The sequence below is a fragment of the Protopterus annectens genome, chromosome 1.part0 (genome assembly GCF_019279795.1).
Source record: "Protopterus annectens isolate FY-2018-M chromosome 1.part0, PAN1.0, whole genome shotgun sequence".
Taxonomy (NCBI): Eukaryota; Metazoa; Chordata; order Ceratodontiformes; family Protopteridae; genus Protopterus; species Protopterus annectens.
The window spans coordinates 678,791,614-678,815,962 of record NC_056725.1 but is presented as its reverse complement, the minus strand read 5'-3'; the positions used below and the strand labels follow the sequence as shown (position 1 = coordinate 678,815,962).

General features: G+C 38.8%; 1 protein-coding gene across 1 annotated transcript in view; it reads right to left on the bottom strand.

Annotated features, from left to right (window-relative positions):
* The window catches only part of LOC122794026 (ryanodine receptor 1-like), a 2,146,276-nt gene that overhangs the window by 962,936 nt on the left and 1,158,991 nt on the right, over positions 1-24,349 (bottom strand). The window contains 1 exon segment of the mRNA XM_044062140.1: positions 8,015-8,150. Within this exon segment, the coding sequence (XP_043918075.1) occupies positions 8,015-8,150 (136 nt within the window).

Here is a 24,349-nt window from a genome sequence, read left to right as displayed (position 1 = left end):
AAGGCATTCTTTAGTTACATCCATAACCTAAAAGGTAAGGCCCGGACTTGCACTGAACTGGTAGCTAAGGATAAAACATATACTGAACCGGTTTACATAACTAACCTATTAGCTGGCAGGTTTGGTGAAAACTTCTACCCCTGCCCCTGCTACACATACCTCATGACATCCCTAGCACCTACCTTATATCTCTTAAGACCAGGTTGTAAATGCCCTCTCTAAGGCCAAAAATACAGCATCAGTGGGACCTGATAACATTGCAGGCTGCATCCTACATGGGCTCAAACAAGAATTACCATCACCATTGGCTACTCTTTAATCACAGTCTAAGCACCAGCTTCATCCCAACTGAATGGAAAACAGCCATCATTATCCCTTGCACAAAGGTGGTGTTTCTACTGACCCCAGGAACTACATACCTTTAGCCTGACTAGCTTTATCTGCAAGGCCATGGAGCAAATCATCATGGAACTTATCAATAAAGATATAGGTAATCTCCAAACACTAGATCCTACCCAGTGTGGATTTGTTAAGAGAAGATCATACTTGTTAACCTGGTGGACTTCTTCAAGACATTCACCAAGGCCCTGGATGAGGGGAAATCTGTCCATATAGCCTACCTAGACCTAGCCAAGGCATTTGACACTATTCCTTTCTCAGGCATCACTGACAAACTCTCCCAGCTAGAGATCAACCCTTACATCACAAGGTGGGTTGCGAACAGACTCACTGATAGAACCCATACAGTCAAACTAGGGGAATTCAACTCCAACAGCAGACCTGTAACCAGTGGTGTTCCACAGGGATTGGTCCTGGGACCTCTACTGTTCTTAATCTATTTCTCAGAAGTACAAACTAAAACCAAGGGAATGTGGCAGACAGTTTGTTGACAACTGCAAACTGGATGCAGTCATAGAATCTCCAAATGATGTCAACATCCTTCAAGATCTTACACAGACAAATGACTGCTGTCAAACTCATGGCCTCAAACTCAATGCAAAAAAAATGTATTATCATCCCTTTCGGTAAGAGCGATGCTCCTGCAAATCACCACATCAATGGCAATACCGTAAGTACAAACTCAGTAGTAAGAGATCTGGGCACTCAGGTTGACAGCAACCTTGCATTTGATCACCATGTTTCCACACTGGCAAGAAGAGCATTCTATATGCCTCATCTCATAAGTAAGGGCATTGTCTCAAGAAAAGGAGAAGTTATCACCTCTCTATACTCTTCATTCATTAGGCCAATAATTGAGTACAATGCCCCCTTTTGGGATGTACCTTTCAAAGCACCTGCAGCAACTGAGACCACCACAAAGGTTCCTCACAAGGAAAATTCAAGGTCTTTGGCAGCTATCCTATGTGGATCGGCTGAAATCACTATCACTTTACTCTGTTTCACACAGACTACTCGGAGGTGATCTCTGCCTGGGATATAAGATGATCTCTGACTCATTTTTGAAATGCTTCACATCCGCAAGTCAAATGGCACAGGTGTTACTCGCTCTAAGGACCTAAACCTGGTATGTGACATCAATAGAACCTGCTGGAGGGACACATTTGTCTCCTAGAGGTTACCATACCTTTGGAATAGACTCCCACTTCACATCAAACAGAGCATCTCATTGAGCCTCTTCAAACACAATATGGATGACTGGAGGGGTAACCATACATTTGTCCTGGGGGTTCCACATGTGTCCCTCTGGGACAAGGCAACAGGTGTTGATTGTGGTAACAAGGGTAAATTTGGCGAGGCTTGTAAGGGCCCTCAGGCCATTCGCCTAGTAACTTCCTATGATCCTATGATCCTATAATTGCCTCTCATTTAGTATGAAATTTGAACAAGTTGAATTAAACCAGATGTCCTCAATACAGTATCTTTAGATAAGTGTTCTTGATCAACTGTCTTAATCCTACCGTGACACTACTGAAGGTTATAAAATCCCTGATAATCCGTATACTTTTTGCTTAATTGTTCAAGTAAACCATGATTATAGAGTCATTGGTTTTAGGTAAGTACTATGCTAGATACCCTTGTGGGCCATTTTAAGCTTAGCCAATTTCACCCAAAGGTGGGAATCAAATCCTACACCTTAACCATTATGCCAGCTCCCATGATAATAATACCAATTTGTTAACTAGGTAGGTGCACTAGACACACATTCCATTTTTCATGGGTAACCAGGGAGTAATGTCTGCTTAAGTGACTTGCCCAAGGTCATTAAGTAGGAAAACAAGGACTAGGGGAACCAAACTGTACACCACAGAAACTCCAGCTGACAACATTAACTTCTGCATCAAATGTTGTTCTCTTTTCCTCAAATAACTACAATCTTAATTTTACACTGTAGCATTAATTGGCTAAATGTGAAGTGGACAGAATAATACTCAGAATTTCTAAATTTGAGGTTATGTTTCTCTCCCACAAAAGAATTGTCAGTACCAAAAAATGCATTTTTCTATCCTTTGGGAAGTCCTCCACCCCAAGGAACTACCACACTGACAATGCACCCTCTGATAATCAAGTTGTTCAGGATTTGGTACCTTATGCTCTCCACAGGTGAGGGGGGGGATCAGCTACTTAAGTTAGAGGAGTTTAAGTACTTCAGGTCTTATTCTCATCTGGGGATACACAGGATTTGGAGACAGACCAGAAAACAGGTAACCCTGCAGCTGTACTGTAGATGTTGTACTACAAAGTTGCATTGAAGCATGTGTTTAGTATTAGGATTAAACTATGTCCCCATCTTCACTTATGGTCAAGAACTCTTGTCAGCTATTGCAAGGATGCAAGTACATACACAAATGATAGAAATGAAGTTCCTTTGTGGGGCTGGTGGCCTCACTCTCCAGGAAAGAGAAGAATGTAGCAACATGAAAGGATTGTGTAATAGAGCTACTCAGCCACAGGAGTGAGAGAAGGAAGCTGAAGTAGTTTGGGAATCCAGTGTGGCTGCACCCCGCGTTCCTTCCCCAGGTCACATTCCAGCTATGGTCAACTAGAACAATGCCTAGGGCAGACCCAGAATTTGTTACAAAGACTAGATATCTGCCATGGGATAGTGTATTAGCAACCCGCAGGAGGACATGACAATTGTTGCTGAATATAATTAAATATGGTCTGTCCTGCTCAGTTTGCTAACATTGTGACCCTCAGCATGATCTGTGGTTTAGGAAATGGGTGACTGTTGGATTTATATATATAAGATTATACGTTGTTCCAGAATGACCTCTTGTGATATAGATTTTGAAATAGAAATTAATAAATTAAAGGCCATGTTTACAGAAAGACAATACCCGATTAACCTTATTGAGCAAACAGTGGCTGAGGTAAGGTTAGGTAGATTAGGTAGGTTTTGTCCTATCCTGGGGTTGAATCTGGAGGACAATCAGGGTGGGAACCATGTTATGGTATCAACACAGCTAGAAAACCAAGAACAACAAGGTGGAAAGAACAGGAAGGAAATGGAAATCACCCCGTGGGGAATGTTGTCCTACAATATTGTACAGACACACCAGCTATTAGAGGTATTATAACTGAACACTGGGATAAGTTTAGTGGATACTCTGATTTGGAAGCATGTCCAAGGCCCCATTGAAATTTAGTTATAAGAAAGGAAGGAACCTTAAGGATATTTTGGAGCAAGAAAAGAAGGTTATTAGTCAAAGAAAGAAAGGAACTTATAAGTGTGGTTCTTGCCAGCAGTGTCCCTACCTTATTAACCAAAACCGAGTGTATATAGTGGAGAGAGGGAGGATTATTGAAGCTGACACCTATGCCAATTGTAATAGTGAGGGGGTTGTATATCTTGCCCTATGTAAAATATGTGGGGCATTTTATGTGGGCAAGACCACATGTAAACTAAAGAGAAGGTTGTATGAACATATGAATGCTGTAAGGACACAGGATTATAATAATGCATTATACAAACACACACTGGATTGTAAAAATTCCAAGTGGACATTTTTTGTTTTGGAAAAGATAGTCCCTGACCCTAGGGGTGGTGCATGGGAAACAAGAACAGACGTGAGGGAGCTTTTTTGGCAGTTGATGTTGGAGGCCAAACCCATGAATTAATGAACATCTATCCATAGCACCAACTTTAAAGATAAGAGCTGCTAAATTATAAATAAACTGTAAGGAAGATATTTTAACCAGTGTTAATAACAGGTTAAAGTTTTGTAACATTTACTGGTATGTTTATTTCAGTACACACAATGTACATTTTAATACGCATTTCTTATATATGTATATACCTAATGATTTATTTTATTTTTTAATGTATATTTTTTAACATATACACATGTTGTTGTTTGTCTTTTTGGCTTTTCCCGGTTAGGGGTCGCAACAGCGAAACTCCGGTCTGCTAATGACTGGCAGTAGATTTTTATGGTGCCGAGTTGCCAGCCCGACACCCAACCTTCAGCGAAGGCATGCCCATTCACGCATGTCTTTTGACATATACACACACATATATATATATATATATATATATATATATATATATATATATATATATAATTATATACTTGATATACATATGAATTTTATCTATTGTTGGGGTGCACATGTTGCATTAAGTATTACGTAACAGATTAGGTTGCATTAGTACATATTTGTCAGCATGAATTTTAAAAGCATTGTATTTCACCTTAAGGAATGGAATGATTTTGAAGTATTGTTTTTATTGGTTGATTAAATAATTGCATGTATTATGGGTGGTATAAAAGGAAGACACAGCTTGTTAAATCTGTTTTGCATCTGAGGAAGTATAACAGAAGACAAAAATGCTATTGTGGTGTAATTGCGTTTATGCAATAAAGCTGTTGGTTCCACATTTCGCTGTGGTAAAGAAATTTATTTTCCACCTCCTCTGAGTGCCAGGATTGTGTTGTTTTTGGTTTATTTGTCTCTTTGGGCACTTTTCCTCCGTATCGTTTTTGTGTTACTCACACACACACACACACACACACATATATATATATATATATATATATACACACACATACACACACATATATGTGTATATACATATATATATATATATATATATATATATATATATATATATATATATATATATATATATATATATATCACCTTACTCATGGGTGATAGCCCTATCCTTCTCCATAACATCAGCCCCTAGTCCTATCTCTAGCCCTAACACCACCCCGACCCCTTACCTCAACCTTACATATTATGTTAATAAAACCCCTTTCCCCAACAGTACCACTGTAAAAGACAAAATAACACAGAACACACACAACTGCAAACATGCACACCACTGAATTTATCCCCTTTCCTACCCATTATTGTAATCCTAACCCGAAAACACTTGCAGATACACACCAATTGCTATAACACAGTCTTGCACATCTTCACAATCACCACTTTTCATTCAAACATTAATTTTCCTGCATACGCCTGCTTACCTATACTATATAAAACTTTCATTCAAGCATATATGATTCATATGACAATTGTAGCTTCATAGGTTCATAGCTAAGTACTAAACTAGCTGCTCTTGTGGGCCATTTTAAACCTAGATAATGTCCTTTTTTATGCTCAGATTAACCTATCCCATTTGGTTAAAAATTGGTCTTATCCATACAGTTGGTCTATAATTATATATTACCCCTAATGAGAATAATTGGGAACATAACTTGAGGGGACACATGCATGGGATAAAATATTTAGGAGCTGCCTTTGTCCATTAGTAGTACATGGTGCCGTCCAGGGGTAATTTTCTGTTTGCCATCCACATATCGAAGTTGCACTTGGCTACGGATAGGGATGAGCTTTGCTTTATATGGATGGGGAGTCTGTTCCACAGCAGCAGTATCCTCTGCGAGATATACCTATCCTCCCAAACCATTCTGTTGATGTTACAGAACAGATTTAGATCCCTAGACTGAGTATTTCTGATGCCATATGACTTGCTGATGTCCAGTAAATCCCTCAGTACTGGGTCACAGGATACCTTGTATGCCAGACGCAGGTCACCTCTTAGCATTGTGTAGAATACTGAGTATAGTGATGGGGCTTTGAGTCAGTCCATGTAGGACATGTTATTTAGGGCTTGTATCCTTTTCGAAAAGCATTCTGTTCCAGTTGTTGCATGTGTCTGAACAAATACATGCCAAAGGGGACATTGTATTCAATGAGAGGGGCGCAATGGCAACCCTAGATCTAGATATAGTCCCTTTGTTTACAAGTTGTGCAATATAGAAGGACTTTCTTACAACCATTAACACATACTGGTTGAAAGTTAGGTCACTGTTCACATAAGTTACCAAATCCTGAACAACTTGGCTATCAGAGTGTGCATTGTCAATGTGGTAGCTCCTTGGGGTGGATGACTTCCCAAAGGATAGAATAATGCATTTTTTGGTACAGACAATTCTCTCAATTTATATTCTATGTTTTTTACAAACACAAAAACTTTTCCACCAAATGAGTGTTCAACCTCTTACACACACACACACACACACACACACAAACCTATGTATGTGTGTGCATATATAAATATATGTATATTCAATACACACACAAACACACACATATATATATATATATATATATATATATATATATATATATCTCACACACACACACACACACACACACACACACACACACACACACACACACAAACCTATGTATGTGTGTGCATATATAAATATATGTATATTCAATATACACACACACACACATTATATATATATATATATATATATATATATATATATATATATATATAGAGAGAGAGAGAGAGATTGTGTGTGTATGTGTATACTGAAAAACATTTTGGTGCCCGTAATGGCTACCCCAGTAAAAGTGTAGTTGTATGAGATTAATTTTTCTAATTTTGATTCCCTTCTCTAGACTGGCAGGTGCCAGACGTCAGCCTTGCATTCAGTAGTCTCAACCGTCTCTTCATTCAGAAGTAAACAGCTCAGATGTCTTGCGTATGGAAGAATAGGATAAACGTGAGGGCAGATTCTCTCACTTTACATTACTTTTAGTACATGCAGGACTCATTACTCGAAGGAGAAACCACATGGCTTGGTTTCTCTCGCTACTAAGCAGCAGTGGTAATTTGTGCTGTCAACATCCATAACTGTATCCATCTGGTTGGGAGAGGGTATACAAGAACTGTCCCTTTGTTTTAACAAGCGTAGGTCTAGAAATTATTATTTTTTATTTATTTATTCATTCCTTCTTTCATTCATTCACAGGCAGGCAACAGTGACCACAGACCGAGCATGGATGTTCTGTTATACTTTTGTCCTCTTTAAAGTTCGATACATTTAATTAATAAGAAAAGCGCAGTTCCGTATAGTTGTGAAACCTCTCTGCAGCACAAAGCATAATATTGCTAGAATCTGAAAAATGGTAGTCGTGACATAAAGGCAAGCATGGTTAAAAACTGAGGTTAACATGTTTATAAATTCAAAGATTGCAAGTGCAAACCGTAGCTTGCTCATTTCAGTTTGTTTTTAGCTATAAATTGTGTTTTCATATTCTGCATACATTTTTCAGTACTTATTTGTTAGACAGTAGTTAATAACAGTGTGAAAACCCTGTAAAGAACATGTACTGGTAACCCCTTTTCTTGGAGAATATATTTTTGATGAGAAATAGATGTTCTTGCACTAACACACTTTACAAAACTAAATATACTTTAAGAACAGGGATGTATTAATCAATCATGCAATAGTCTACACAACAGAATCAATTTTTTGAGTGAAGAGTGCATTTCATCTTTTAGTGATCATAATTGTTGAACTACTTTATTTTGTACAACACTATATAGTAATACACTAAGGTGCTGCTTTGCAGCCTGGCAGGTATCATAATGCAATTCATATATACTGCTCTAATATCAAGTATATCATACAAAATACAGTATTATGACAAGCAAATCAATCATAGATGACTAGCTAGCACAGTGCAATTTTACTTAAACATTTCTAAACTGTACTGCAAATTGGAGTTTATGACTTACCATTTACAAAGACTGCAAATCGCAAGAAATCAAGGTAACGCTCTCCACCAACAGGGTTCCAACCAATATCAGGATAACCCTTTGCCAATAACATGGGACAGCTTTGTAAGCCAGCACTTGCCAGATAGGTCACAACCTAGAAACAGGAAAACATATCTCTAATTTACTAACAATATGGGTCTTTGTAGTGGCATTAGTGCAATTACAAAGTGTCCCCATCCTATGTCTGGGGCGTGCATGTGATAATAAATGAACAAAAACATCTTTTTGGCCTGAAAACAAAGTCTTTAGGATATGGTTATCAGAAGGTCAAGAAAACTGTAATACTCACAAACTAATAAACCTTACTCTATTATGATTTGCTTTTGTTTAGAATATGCTTGAGCTAGTTTACCAATACAAATCACAAAATGGTTTGAAATATTTACTTTATCGGTTACTGTAATCTTTTGAAATCTTATTTTTTTTGTAGCAATGCTTATAAGAAGGGTGGGAAAACCTTAGGTGGGTACATCAAACAGAAGAAAAAAAGAAGATAGGGACAATAAGGCTACATGATGAAGAAGGGGTGTAGGCAGGGTAACAGTAAAAAACACAAATACTGATTAAATGTTTTTATTCACTAAGAATATAAAAAAGAATCATAACCAATAAGCAGAACAATTCTGAATAGGTGAGTCATGTCAGTCCATTCACATCACATCACCAGTGTTTTTGAGATGATTGATGGTGAAAAGGTGTCCTTCACAACAACAAGACAGTACAATTGTGTAAGTCCTGCTTACCCATAATAGCAGATGTTTTAAATTCTTCTCTGCTGCATTAGACTACGGGTGGTTTCCTGCCAAGGACATCAGCTCCTGACCACCTTGCCAAAGCTCTAACTCCTCTCCCTCTAACTCACTTTGGCTGCTGATAGGTTGCACCCTTTTTGTAGGGAAGTATCTCAGTGATCAGAGTGAGGTAAACCTTCAGGATTTTACTGCACTGAGACGATTTATCCTGAGTCAGCAGTCAATAATCACCACAAAAAATCATCCAAACAATAACAACCATAACAACTATCTAGAAATGGAGATGGTGGTTTAATGTGGTACTGCAGCAATGCAAAAATCCAAGCATCTACTGTTATGGGTAAGTAGGACATACACGACTGTACTATGTTCTTCATTCTTACTGTTGCAGTGGCCTATGGGTAGATTCCCAAAGCTTACCCTACCTAGGTGGAGGATGGATAAGGATCAGTAACATTAGCATAACTATCGTGGAGTGAATGGGACAATGGCCTCTGGTACTGTCTTGTCCAGGTCGCAATTCGCGTGCACAATATCAAATAAAAAAGTATTTCTAATCATTTTTTTTAAGTTTCCCTTTAAAGGAAATGACATACATGTTAAAAATGGAAATCTGAGATTCTCCTGTGAGCCTCCAACCCATTCTTATATCATCTTGCTCAGGTGCTGCCCCCCCCAAAGGCCTTTGATTACTGTGTAGGCAGAGGGGTGGTGCCAAGGTCAGGAAAGACAAGTATCTTAGTCTATATCATCAGTCCCCACAGCGAGCTGAGGGATGTAATGTTTTCCAAAATCTGGAGTGTGACTAAGAGAGAGAAAAAACAGCAAGTCTCTCAAGTACGTAGGATTACTTACTAGCATGCTTCTTGAGCATACTTGAACAGACTGCTGAAGGGAGTAGTAAGGGTGGGGCATTTCATTTTGGTACTTGTGTACAAACTTGGACAAACTGACGAAGGGGTCATTGGGGGAAATGCTCCATTTTGGCACTTGTGCAAACTTGGACAGGTTGCTGTAGGGATCGTTGGCGAAATGTTTCATTTTGGTGCTTGTGCATACTTGAACAGACTGCTGAAGGGGTCTATGGAAGAAACATTTCATTTTAGTGCTTGTGCAAACTCGGCAGACTTCTGAAGGGATCATTGGGAGAAATGTTTCACTGTGGTGCTTATGCATATTTAGACTGTTGAAGAGGTAATGGGCAGAAATGTTTCATTTTCATGCTTGTGCAAACTTGGACAGACTGTTGAATTGGTCACTGTGAAAAACATTTTGTTTTGGTGCCTGTGCAAACTTGGACAGACTGCTGAAGGGGTCATTGGGGGAAACATTTAATTTTGGTGCTTGTGCATACTTGGACAGACTGTTAAAAAGGGGTCATGGGGGAAATGTTTCATTTTGGTGCTTCTGCAAACTTGGACAGACTACTGACGGAATAATTGGGGGAAGCATTTAATTTTGGTGCTTGTGCAAACTTGGACAGATTGCTGAAAGGGTCACTGGGGAAACATTTTATTTTGGTGCTTGTGGATACTTGGATAAACTGCTGAAGGGGATGTTGGGTGAAATATTTTGTTTGGGAGCTTGTGCAAACTTCAACAGGCTGCTGAAGGGTTGTTGGGGAACATTTAATTTTGGTGTTTGTGCAAAGATGGACAGTCTGCTGAATGGGTTTCTGGGGAAAATGTTTCAAATTGCTTCTTGTGCAAACTTGGACAAACTACTGAAGGGGTCATTTGGGGGAAATGTTTCATTTTGGTGCTTGTGCATACATGGACAAAATGCTGAAGTGATCTTTGGGGGGGGGGTCATTTCAGTGTCACTGAATTGCCTGTGCATATATGGACAAACTCCAGAAGGAATCTTTGGGGAAATTATTAATTTTGATGTAATTTGAGTACCTGTGTTGGTGGTTGAAAGAGTTGTTGGGCGGAATGTTTCATTTTGGTGTAATGTGAGTATTTGTGTATACTTGGATAAATGTCTGAAAAGGTTGTTGGGGGAATACATCATTTTGATGTCATTTGAGTGCTTGTGCATATATGTGCAAACTGTTGAAGGGATTGTCAGGACATTCAGAGAAGAAAAGAGTGCAAGGTAGTACAGCGAAGCATGATTTTAATGTCCATTCTTCTTGATTTTTCAAACAAGGATATATTAAATCCTTTCTTGGAAGATTAAAACCCTTCAAGATCAGGTTTACTGAAGTAAGCAGGCAGTGTTCGGATGAGCCAGCCACACCCTCCAAATTTATATTACTAGTCTCTTCTTGGTCTTTGAAAAAAGTAACACATGTCCCTCTCTCTCTCTCTCTCTCTCTCTCTCTCTCTCTCTCCCTCTCAAGAAAGCAGTTTCAGGGTGGAATACCTCTCAACATATTAGCACAAGAAATCTGGACAAAGCCTAAAACAATGGGGTCAACGGTCTAAAAATAGGGACAGGTTTTAAATACTTCTCTTCTAAAGTTTAACATTAGACAGTTGTTGGAATAACAGGAAATTAAATCTGAAAGACACAAATTTATGTCATTATTTAATGGGGCTATATTACAACAATGAATGCTTAAAATAGCGAATGCTGTATAATCGACCTTAAAATATTGAAACGGCAAAATGCCGGACATACAGAAAAGTGACTTTTTTCCCAGGGGGGAAAAAATTGCTGCTCCATAAAAAACACAAACACAAAATAAAGTGGGGAGCATTGCCCCCCACACCCACCGATGTGGGGGGCTGTGCCCCCCACAACCACCCTACTTCAATATACCAACTTCGAGATCACACCACAGTGGAGGAAAGGGCAAAGTCCCGAAAAAGGCCCAGTGATTTTTTTCCTTGGGGAAAAAAAAAAATTGCTGTTCCGTGTGTTCGGGATTTTGCCATTTCAGTTACAAAGGGTCGATTAAACAGCGTTCACTATTTTAAGCGTTCACTGATTTAATAGGGACCCGATTTAATGAGTTCAGTTCTCACTGATTTGTCATAAAACCGCAAACATTTGAAAATCTGGACATTCTGAAAAAATCTGTACAGTTGAGAGGTATGGTCATGGGGCAGGGCTAAGAATTCAGCACATGTTCCTTGATACTCTAAAAGTGCATTTGTTGCCTAGATGAACTAAGAAGAAAAATCAATCAAAAACAGAGTCTCACTGTATTCTGTATTCTTAATAGGCTTTTAGAGGTATCTGATAAAGTACTTTGAAATAGTGATTACTGTAGATTTGCAGAATAACAAATAGGGTTTTCCAAAGTATTATACTATATGTCTGAGCCAGGGATTTGTGTAGGGCTTTGTAAAGCTTTCCTATTCTCGTTGTTGTGTTTAAGCAACTGTAGGGTATCTTAAAACAGGACAGATATATGTAATGCAGTATACAATTTTTTTTTTGCTCTGTAGGCAGGGGTGAAGGGCACCAAATGAGGGTCTCATCCTGGGCTCTAAATTGCCTAGCTACTCCTATGATAAGGATCTAGAAGCTCTGAAGAATTGTCCTAGCAAAGGCTGTCTAAGACCTAGAGAAGGAATTCAGCTTGTAGTACTTTGTGAATGTATGAACAGACAACCAAGTTGCTACCTCTAGAATACTTCTAGAGTCCACCTCCTTCGAGTATGTCATTGAAGACAAGGCACTGAGAGAATGTGCCTTAACTTTGCCTGGAAAATTATACCACAGTGGGAATAGTAACGACAACTATTTGGGTGCAGTCTTTTTAAACATGATTGGCCTTTCTTAATCCCAGCACAGGAAACAAACAACTGTTTAGCCTTCCTATATGACTTGGTTCTGTCAAGGTAGTACCTGAGCTGCCTGTGCACATTCAAGGTGTGTAGAATCTGTTCTCACTTGTTTTTGGCTCTAGGAAGAAAACAGGGAGACTGATGGCTTGATTCAAGGTAAATACAGTAACAACTTTACACATGAATGAAGGACTAATGCATAATGGGACTTCACCCCTGTGGAAAATCAGATAGGGTTCACCCACCATGACAGCATGCAACACAGATACTAACCTTACAGATGTCAGATCAAGAAATACAGTTTTCCAAGTAACGATCTGCAAGTCAGCCTCAGAGCCCAGTTCAAAGGGAGTTATGGTCATTTTTTCTAGAACAAAACTGACATCCCAAGTAGGAGGAATTTGTTTGTGAGGGGCCTCGTGTGCAATGGTCCTTTCAGTAAACATTTTACCACAAATGCAGAAGAAAGAGGGAGATCCACAAGCAGACAAGCTGAGATAGCTACAAGATGCACCTCATTGGAAGCATACAACAAGTAATTTTTAAGTAGCTCACAGAAATGTTTCAGAATAAGATGTGCTACTTCCCTTTCAGGACTCTTGTGATTGTCAAGGCACCGACTAGAAAATCTCTTCCATTTGCCAAAATAGGACTTTCTAGCAGCAGGTTTTCTTATCTACTTTAGTACCTGCTGCACATCCTCATAAAAAGGTGCCAAAAAGTTATTAAAATTGAATCATCCAGGCTGTCAGTTGTAGTTGATTGTTGTCAGGGTATATCAAACTCCCCTTGCGCTCTGTGAGTAGATCCAGTCTGAAAAGAAGCTTGCGGTAACTGTTCTTGGGTAATTCCATAAGAAGGGAGAACTAGTTTGCCTGGGCCAAAAGGGAGTCACTAGAAGGAGATTTGGTAATTCTTTATGAATCTTTAGAAGTACTTTGGAAAACATTGGAAAGTATGGAAAAGCATACAGGAACATTCCTGACCACGGGAATGACAGAGCATCTGTTCTTCATGCTAAGCTGCAAGGATGTGTGAAACAGACTTTTTCTAGCTGCCTCCTTATGTAACAGATAGCTAAAAAAATTCTGTTAGTTGTCTGGTTTGTAAGAAGGCCAACAGTGCTTGTATTGAGCTTCATTTGTGAGGGTCTGCTGAGCCTGCCTGCTACAATGTTTCACTTTGACTGAATGTAGGAGACCTAGAGAGTCATAGAATGCTGTAGAGCCAACTCCCAGGCCATCACTGCCAACTGGTAAAGAGGGTGTGGCAGGACACTACCCACAGGCTACTGCAACTGTGAGAAGGAGGAACATCAGGCACTAATACCTGCAGATATCCATTAGCAGCATAATGTTTTATTGGTCAGATCAATGAAAATGGACTGTGAAGATGAATAAGGGACTATGCTTGGTCAAAGCTGATATAACAGTTTGGCACAATGCCATTTTATTAGTGTTCTTGTATTCTCAGTGTAAAATTCTCAAGCTAATCATTTAAGGGACCGCCTGCATCAGTATGCATAAAACTCAGCTCTGCTGTGGACTGCAAAGCGGTTGAGAGTATTTTTAGTTACAAGTTTTTGTGCCGATGCTATCCTCTCATATGTAAGACTTTGAAATGAAGGAAAATAGTCAAAAGCAGACTTATTCAGCCAATACAGTACACATTTAATGAACTATAAGGAAGCTAAAGGCAAACTTTATGATCATCATCTATTGCTATAACAATAGGAGCAAATTTATACCTGCTAATAATAAGTGCAAGTACAACTTTCCTCTTTCACTAACACAAGGTGCTTGAGATGTAAGAAAACAAGAAAGCAAATACACCCTCCTTTTGTAAGACATCTTATCTGGATAAACACATTAGAGTGCAGGTGCAGCTGTTATAAAACTATAACAAATATTTTTTTTAATAAACAATGCTTTTTATTCAGTCACTCTAAAAAGTAAAAAAAAAAGGAAGAGTGAAAACTAGTTGTTGTGTAATGTAGTCATGTTAATGGCATGACATCATGGTATTACGTGATAGGAAGTTCTAATTATTGAACTATGTGATCTGAGCTGTAATTCTGATGAAGTCTCATACATTATTGGAGACAAAAGCACTCAATTTGGTGACTTTTTCTGTTAATGAACTGACATTTGTGTGGGAGTTTTGGCTACCTATTTGTTTATAGTACCAGTTTGCTTACCCTATCACAGTGGCAGAACTAGATAAACATTTCCACGTAATGCAAATCATTAGGTTCATTGTCCTTATGCTCAGGAAATGTAAATTAATTTTTCTTTTGCCTCACATTCTGTCTGCATATGTACTGCCTTTTTAATCTGTTAGCCATGTAAATCCCACGTTTCAGTATCTCTTTCTGGTTTAGTGACTTAATCAGAGTTTCACAGTAAAGAACTGGAACTACAATCCTCTGTACTATGAGACCTTTATTGAAGTCTTCATTTTCTGATAAATCACTGAGATTTATAGTCAGTCGGTAATGCCATACATTAGAGTTTCACAGTTCTTATTGCCCAGCAAATGCATGTTGATGCAACATTTTTTATGTTAACTTTTTAAATGAATTAGAGTTGTCTGGCACTTAAGACACTGAACTATTTATAAAATGTTTCCTGTATCATAAGTACAGGGTTTGAATTCTTCCACTTCCAGTGGCCACTGTGCAACTTTGAGGAAGCTACTCAACCAGACAGTGGTCTGCATCAGCCTGTAAAGGAGCATTTTGATCAGTGGATTTACAAATAGCTAAAATAAGTAATATTTACTCCCCCCCCCCCATTATTTTATTATTTTTGGCTTTGTAGAGAATTCCTGAGTAAAGAAGATGAGGGGCATTCTGGTCTGTTCCTAGTAAAATGTATGGCTTTCCGAAAACTTATTGAGTGCTCCATACGTGACACAGAAGGAGTGCTCCATACGTGACACAGAAGGAGTGCTCCATATGTGACACAGAAGGAGTGCTCCATATGTGACATAGAAGGAGTGCTCCATATGTGACACAGAAGGAGTGCTCCCTCCATATGTGACATAGAAGGGGAGGTTTTTTTGCTCAAGTCTGAAGACAGGGGCTATTTTTAATCTTTAACTTAAAGTTGACAGGGGAAGTTCATATAATAGCAGTGGATGCTAGAATAGCTAGTTAAACATCTGATGAAAGCACGTGAGTGTCTGACTTTGTATCCTTTGCAAAATGCTTGCCAGTGCAAAACTTTCTGTTTTAGCATTTCTTTCGAAGTAAAGTACAGAAATATTTAAAATCTATAGCTGATTTTTTCATTTTTTTTGTCTGTGGTTCTTGAGCTAAGAAGTTGTAAGGGCAAAGGGGAGTTGCAATGCAGTTTTTCTTCATATCTGTGGTCCTTGTAAAATTGTTTGCTTTCTGGTAAAGTGTTGTGGACTGCACTCACTAAATAATGACAAGCCTGTGTATGTCAGACTTCATACACTTCAGAAAATTCTTGCCAGTGCAAAGTTGCTATACTAGCAACTTTCTAAGTATATAACACCAATATTTAAACCCTGTTTCTGATTTTGGATGTTTGCGTCTTTTTGCACTAAGAAGTTGGAAAGGCATGGGCACGCAATGGATTGTCCTAAATGGTTCTTAGAATAGCGAGCTAAAATACAGTTCTAGCTCATTATTTATTTTTGCATTGTTCATTCATTTCATTGTAAGCAGACTTCTCATGAATATGCAGTCATATAAGGGGCTGTAACTGACAGTCACATCTGTGGGTGTGTCTGTATAAATACTTGGTTCTTGATTCCCAAAATAGATTTAGTTTAAAGAAAGGAATTATTTGTTGTAAACAGTGGCAGCAGCATCATTTGAGCCATGTTCTTTGGGTACAGTCCTTGTTTTTTTTTTCCTAAATGCTGACAATGTATTTTTAGGTATGAATAAAATGTTCAGCATGAAGTCTGTGTGTTTAATATTAATGTTTTAACTCCAAATATATATTTTAATCTAGCTTGTTTTCTGCAGGCATGCTGGTGTGAAATGCAATGTCTTTGTGCTGTGACACTTTGTCTGGCACTTAGTACAGATGAATAAAGCCATGAGCTACTCATCAGCTGCTTTCTTGATTCCCTTGGCCTTCTTTTGTCATCTGTATGAGACTGACCAAGTCACTTCACCAGACAGTACTCCTGGGCTGCCCTTGAAAAAGGACACGTGTCCAGTGGGCTGTCCCACACTATTAACAAATGCATTACACATTTCTCTTTTGAATCAATGTACCCTTCACATAGCTTCCAATTAGTGCTTCACTGTATGCCATTTTCTATGACTCCAGTGGGCCTCCTGTAATTTAATGTGTTGCCAGATGCAGTTTCAACACATGTCAGTTTTAAGGAAAGAGAAGCTTAGTGTTGCTTATGCTCAGTCTATTTTCAATGTGAGAGCATTTTGTTTTGTTTAGCAAATGGCTGTCAGTGTTTTTGCTGTAAAATTTGAAATATGTTTTAAATGATGTCCAGATCTCTAAGTGCAAAACAGGTACAAAGTACTGATCTTGAATTTGTATTATGAGATTCTTTTCCAGTTTTTACTGAGGCACAAAAGTCTCTGTTCCATTCTACATCTTTTGTTGTGTTGTTAATTAGTGACTTGATTTGTTACACTGCCCTATGCTAACACTTCATCGAAACCATAATCCTTGAGCATGGTTTAGTTATTCACTGTATTGTGCATATTGCCAGGATATGTAAATATGTAAATACATTATTAGACTGTGGCATTTTTTCCTTAGCGAAATAAAGAGACACAGTCTTTATTGTTTAGCAGTGATTGCAGGTGAATTGTTACCATGCATTCCATACTTTAGTATTGTTTTGTCTTCAGATGTCCTATATGCTCACCAGCTGGCTACTTTGCCCCTGTTATGCCACAACAAGAAGGGAAAGAGCCGCCACTAGAAGTTCGATCCATGTCATTCATTATATGCTACCCCAACCCTGGGCAGTGCTTTCACCATATCGAGATAAGTCTCACCCAAACTTGCAGCCTTACCACCATTCAAACCTCTATCTACTAGTGCAACCTCAGCTGCAGTCATGGTCCACATCCCTTATAGTCATTTTGTGCATGGCCTCCTGACAGGAAAGCATGCCCACTAGGTGAAGGATTTGCTCAAAACTTTCCTTTCACCAACTGTCAGTCTTTCCAATAGAGTCCAACACTTGTTTATATTGCTTTGAACAGTCAAAGCAAGGTTTCACATTACTCTCCAGAGGTCCTTAATGGTTTCACAGAGACCCTTTGAGGCTACCTGATATTCTTTTCCTCAGGTTCCAAACTCCTTCCATTTACAACAATTTATTTCAGTTCTGTCTGTCCTTACCATGTAATCTATTAATTCTGGGAAAAAAAAGTGCTGGGCATTTCAAAGTGCTGCAAGAGCCCTATGGCCCACCTGCTTCTGACCATAAACTCCAATTGACCCACTTCATCCAAGACCCAACAATACATGACCTCAGATCTGAAGATATGACCACAAAGTCTGTAACTGACCTTTAACCTAAGTTGCTCTGGTACATGTCAGTACTTAGACAAAAATCCAGTTAAAAACTCACCAGCTTAAGTCACATCTGAGAGGATGTTATTCGCAATCACATTCTCCTAAATATTTTGTCATTTCCCAGATGATAGTTGAAATCTCCCAGTCAGATTATAAAGTCATTAGGTGATACCCTTTCAAGTACCTAACCCTTCTCCAAAAGAGCCAAATAGCCCAAGAAGTTGCCTGGTGCATAAGCACAAATAACAGAGTTCTCCTCTCTGTAACTCAGAGGTGCACTGAAACACACTTCTCTCTAATAAGGAAGAACTCCAACTGCAGTGCTCTCGGCCAGGAGTTCAAACTCAAGTTCAAGTTTATTTATGTGTTTATGTCTAAGCACAAGTACAAGTAAAATACAGTGCAAAACACACTGTAAAATAAGCAGTAAATCCATAGCAGGCATCCGCATGTACCACCCCCCTTACTTCTCACAATGAACAATTCCAGAACACGAAAGAGACACCCTCCAACTGAAAAGTCTTGCTCCAGAGTTCATTCTGTGCATATAGAAGAGATCAGTCTGATAATATCCATCCAATACTATTTCTTCTCCTGCACCAGCTCACTTGTGTTTTCCATGTTACCAAAGCCAGCATCCACTGCCAGGGCCTAGAATGCCTGCAGCCATCTTGCTAATACATGCCACCCAACTCCACCCTTTACCTTGCAGATGGTGAGTCCATAAGAGGTTCCACATCATTGTTTTGGGCTGTTTTTGGCTGTACGATATGGAAGACCTGGCAACTGGCCCATACAGGTAGTCAGCACCTTATGTATGATTAGAGGAGTGGTCCCCATAACTGTATTTTAGCAAGGGTCCTCATAGATAGTTTAAAAATAAAAACACTAACTTTAATGTTATTTCTGCCAGCTGATTAGTTAAATACCCATGTCAGGACTGCTAGTACTGTAGCATTTAACGTTTTTCTCTTCCTTTTTTTATGATACACTGTGTTCCAACATTATGCCTGATAAACTGAAGTCACTAAACACTATTACCCCTGCATTATTTTTGAATGTATTTACATAATGACTATTATTTATAAAATATAACACTTTCCTTACAGACAAACAAGAACATAAATAACTGCTTCCTGATATACGTTCTTATTAGTATGAAGTTTTAAAAAATTGACTATTTATAAAAAACATGCATCCATTAATGTGCAAACAAAGACAGCACCCTGTACAGCTACATATTTTATCATCATTGCTATGTATGCTAGTCACTCTCTCTGCTACACTAGGGAAGTTTCTATAGGATACTTTCAAACTAAACTTGAACAGTTCTTCATCAGTCTTAATAATATATCAATAGACACTCCAAAATACTATAGATACATATATAAATTAGCAATTTTTAAAGTGTCATGCTAATAAGAACTACGGTCAGGAAGCAGCCATGTATGTTCTTGTTTGTCCATATGGAAAGTGCTATACTGGACAAAAAAAGGCAAACAAGAAAGAGAATGCAACAAGACTTAAGGGACATTACAAATAATGCTATAACTAGTCCAGTAATAATGTATTTTCAAAAAAAATACAACCAAAAAAACACTATGTTCATTATGTTTGTCAGAATTCAGATTAATCTATGAATGTTTCAGATCTATCGCTAAGAAAGGAAGTTTTGTACATTTTTATGTTTGGTACGTTACAGCCCTACAGGCTCAAAAATTATTTATGCAACATTTACTGTAATACATATTTATTATAATAAGATGTATAATTGTTATATCATTTATTGTTAGTAGGTAAAGGTTACCTACTAAAGGTTAGTAGGTTAGTCAGCTAACGAGCAGGCATTGTTTGATTGGTGACTATTTCACTATTTAATAAGGAAGAAGCAAATTAGTTTTCTAAACTAATGAAGGGGTATGCTGAAGCACTAGTTTGTTTAAATATTTGTAATAAAAGTTAAACATCATGCTCAGTGGGTTGCCAAACAGATTTTTATTTTATTTTTTAAATGTTTGAAATTGGCATTCACTTGAAGTGGAACAGTGTGAAAACAATGTGCCAGTGTTAATATTCTCTTAACCTATAATCAAGTACTACTAAAAGCCTTTCTACACCAACTAATACCTCAGGTTTGTGAATCCTGTTTTATAATCACCAATGTTTTCTACTTGATTAACTGACATTCACATTATTTGCGGTTGTTGTTAAAAGTCAAATGTCATGGAATTAACTCTTTTAGCAGTCTCAGATATTTTCTTTTACCTATTCCTTCATAGTTTATGTATCTAACACCACTAATTGAAACATTTGCTAGTCATTCTCATTTTCACTGGAGAGACACGTACAATTCTGTATTAGATTTTAAAGCATGCTGATTAGACTTCCTCTTTTCAGAATTGCTGTAACTTAGCTTAAATCTGCATCTTATCACGTGCAGCATTTGTTGCATTCCTGCTATTCCCTTTTTAATAATCTCCCAGAATTCCTTGGTGTCCGTTCATCCTTTAAAACTAGATTATATTAAATTTTAATGTATTCTACGTCAGCAAAAAATTCACACTTTTTTGTATTATTTCAACTTTCACACCTAAAATAACATAAATACCCTGTATGATTTACTTCCCCAAGATAACCTAACACTATTCCAGTGTGAACTAGACAAATAATCTGGAAAAAGTCAATCCCTCTATTCTATCTCCTTAATCATTCTACTTACTAATCATTGACTCCCTCCCCACAAATCATGTATCAATAGCACCATCTTAACCTTGGGCATTTAAGCCAACGGCTCCCAATCTATAAATGGATGACTGAAAATAATGCTGATATTACATATTACCGTTCACCCATCTGCATAACTAATACATCCTAACAACTAACTAATTGTTTACTAATACTGTATCCTAATAAATGACAACTAATACAAAAGGAAATAGATACATAAGCCTGCACTTGCAATGTGTTATACTTTACAGATTTTTTCCCCAGATGTTTAATATTTATCAGACTGCATGTTTTAGTACATACTACTAAGAAGCTCAACAAAAGTATTCACTGACCTTTGATAATCAGGTAGGGAAAAAAAGCCCACAACCACCAATGAACCCTTTTTCAGTGGTGTTTACAGTGTAGGTGAAAACATCAATCTGATAGGTGTAACTTGTCAGCATGTATTATAGAGTTAGTTATACATGTATGATGTATTGCATTAATAACAATATTCTTTGTTGTTTAGTCTTTTATATTTTCCTCCCATTGTCTTAAATATTAGTCCCTTATCTAATTTGTATTTAAAACTATGTCAGCCATTTGTTATAGGTTCATATGTAAGTGCTAGGCTAGCTGCACTTGTGGGCGATTTTAAGCCTAGCTAATTTCTCATTTGGTGCTTGAATTACCCTATCCCATTTGGTGTTAGATTGGTCTTGCCTATCTCACGGTCAATAAATAGAAGTTATGTCCTTACCATAACGTTCCATGTGGAGTGTTCATCTCGCCTTTGTTCTTACACATGGGTTCGGAGCCGATCCTCGGCTCCGTGCCGGCCTCTTGCAAGCTCTGCATCGAGAAGTAGCTCGAGACAATCTAATACCCACAATCCCCCTCTGCCTTTACCTCAGATCTAGTTTGCAAGCAAACCAATCTCCAGAGAGAGCACATTCATACTTACATCACATATGCCCAGAAATAAGAATCTATACATAACAATATATATAAAAAGACAAATAGACATATATATATATATATATATATATGCCAACTATGTACACAATATTTGCAGCAGCAGCAGCAGGATGTTCCTGGCCAGGCATCAAAAGAACGTTCTTCTTAGGGCGGGAGGGTGGGAATGTAAGAACAAAGGCGAGATGAACACTCCACATGGAACGTTATGGTAAGGACATAACTTCTATATGTGATAGTGTTCAATCTCGCCGTTTGTTCTTACACATGGGTAGCGTCCCTAGCTCCTTGTTCCTGAGGAACTCACGGAAGGACGTTCTTGAGCACAGTGGAACCAAAGGTTGCCCTGTCCCTAGAAACCTTGTCTACCTTATAATGAGAAATGAATGTATGTGGCTTAGACCAAGTAGTAGCCGCACAAATAGCGTCCAGTGGTAGGCGGGCTGCATGAGCCAAAGATGTAGACACTGACCTTGTGGAATGTCCTTTGGGTTTGTGCAAAAGGGTTTGATTTGAAGAATCGTAGACATAGATTATACAATCCGTTAACCACTTAGAAAGAGTTCTTTTGGTAACTGCTAGTCCTTTCCTGCTATCAGCAAAAGCCACAAAGAGTTGATCAGTTTTCCTGTGATCTTTTGTTCTATCCAAGTAAAATCTTAGTTGTCTGTGAACATCTAATTTGTGTAACATATACTCCATTTTGTTGGAGTGATTTTTGAAGAAAGTGGGTAATTCAATGGACTGATTAATATTGTTAATAGAACACACTTTAGGGAGGAAGGATGAATTGGTTCAAGAGAAACTCTGTCAGAGTGAAAGATCAAATAAGGGTGCTTGATGGAGAGAGCCTGAAGTTCAGATACTGCCTAGCGGAAGTAATGGCTACCAAAAGAGAGTCTTCCAGGACAAAAATTTTAATGGGCAAGAAGAGGCAGGTTCAAAGGGGGCAACATTAATTTAGATAACAACAAGTTTAGACTCCAAGGTGGCGTAGGAGATCTGACTGGTGGTCTAATATGAAAAACCCCTTTTAAAAGGCTTTACAAAGTCTGTGAGCCATAACAGGAGCTCCACATTCTTCCACATGGAAATTTGAAATGGCAGCCAATTGAACTCTTAGTGTAGCAGGAGAAGCACCCTGATGGAATAAGTCCGTTAAAAACTCTAATATTTTATTCAAAGGAGCTATAAAAGGATCCACTTGGTGTGTATTAGCCCAGAATACAAATCGCTTCCATTTACTAGAATATGTTTTAGTAGTGGAAGCTTTATGAGAAGCCACCAATATATCCTGGACTGCTGGTGACAAAAGATCAGACTTGGCTAAGTTGGGAATTGGAGCAGCCAAGCTGCTAGATGGAGGGACAGGAGCCGGGATGGGGAGCCCCTGACGAGTGAGTCAATAGATCTGGCTCTGGGTCCAGAATCCAGGGTCCCCGAATGCAGTGTGTCTTCAGGAAGGGAAACCAAATTTGACGAGGCCAGAATGGGGCAATGAGGATTATTGTCCTGTGTAGGTTTCTGGCTTTCTGGAGAAACTTTGGTATCAGAGGAAATGGAGGAAATGCGTACAGGAGTCCCGGGGCCAATCGTGAACCAGTGCGTCCCTGGGGACTTCCCTGGAGGGTAATAGGGCAAAGTAGCTCCTGCATTTGGCGTTCATTGGAGACGCAAACAGATCGCAGGAAGGCTGGCCCCACGTGCGAAAAATCCTTTTCGTTACTGACTGTTTTAGGGACCACTCGTGCGGTAACAGAATTGCTCTGCTCAGCCTGTCGGCTATGACGTTGGATGACCCCGGGATGTGCGTTGCTATTAGAAAGCGACCCGTGGACTCCGCCCACTGCCAGATTCTCATGGCCTCTCTGCATAGCTGATAGGATTTGGTTCCCCCTTGCTTGTTTATGTACCAGACTACAGACATGTTGTCCGTCTGAACTGCAATAGTTCCCAGAGGAAGAAGGGGAGCAAACTGTTGCAACGCTAGAAACACTGCCCTCAACTCTAGAACATTGATGTGCAGATTGTACTCCAAATTGGTCCATTCGCCTTGGACTGTCTGTCCCTGAAAGATGCCCCCCCACCCTATCAGGGAAGCGTCTGTGGTCACCGTAACTGTGGGCGTGGGTAGCACAAATGGTCTCCCCTTGGAAAGGTTGCACGTTTGAAGCCACCAGTTTAGATCTGTTTTGCATGTCTTCGTTATAAGAATCTCGTGTGTTAGAGGTAGTTGTTGAAACGACCATTGTGCAAACAGTAGCCATTGTAGGACTCTCATGTGCAGCCTTCCCAAGGGTATTGCAATAAGGGAGGCTGACATGAGTCCCAACACCTTCAGTACCAGTTTTGCAGGAGATTTCCTTGACAAGAGTAGAAGACGTATATGAGTCTGAAGTGATAGTATCCTTTCTGGGGGAAGTCTTAGAATTAACTGACGTGTGTTTAATTCTGCTCCTATGAACAAGATATTTTGTGATGGCTGAAGTAAGGATTTTCTGAAGTTTACGGAAATCCCTAGGTGAACACACAGTTGAAGAGTAAAGTCTCTGGCCTGTAATAGTTGGCTGGGTGGTGGCAGAA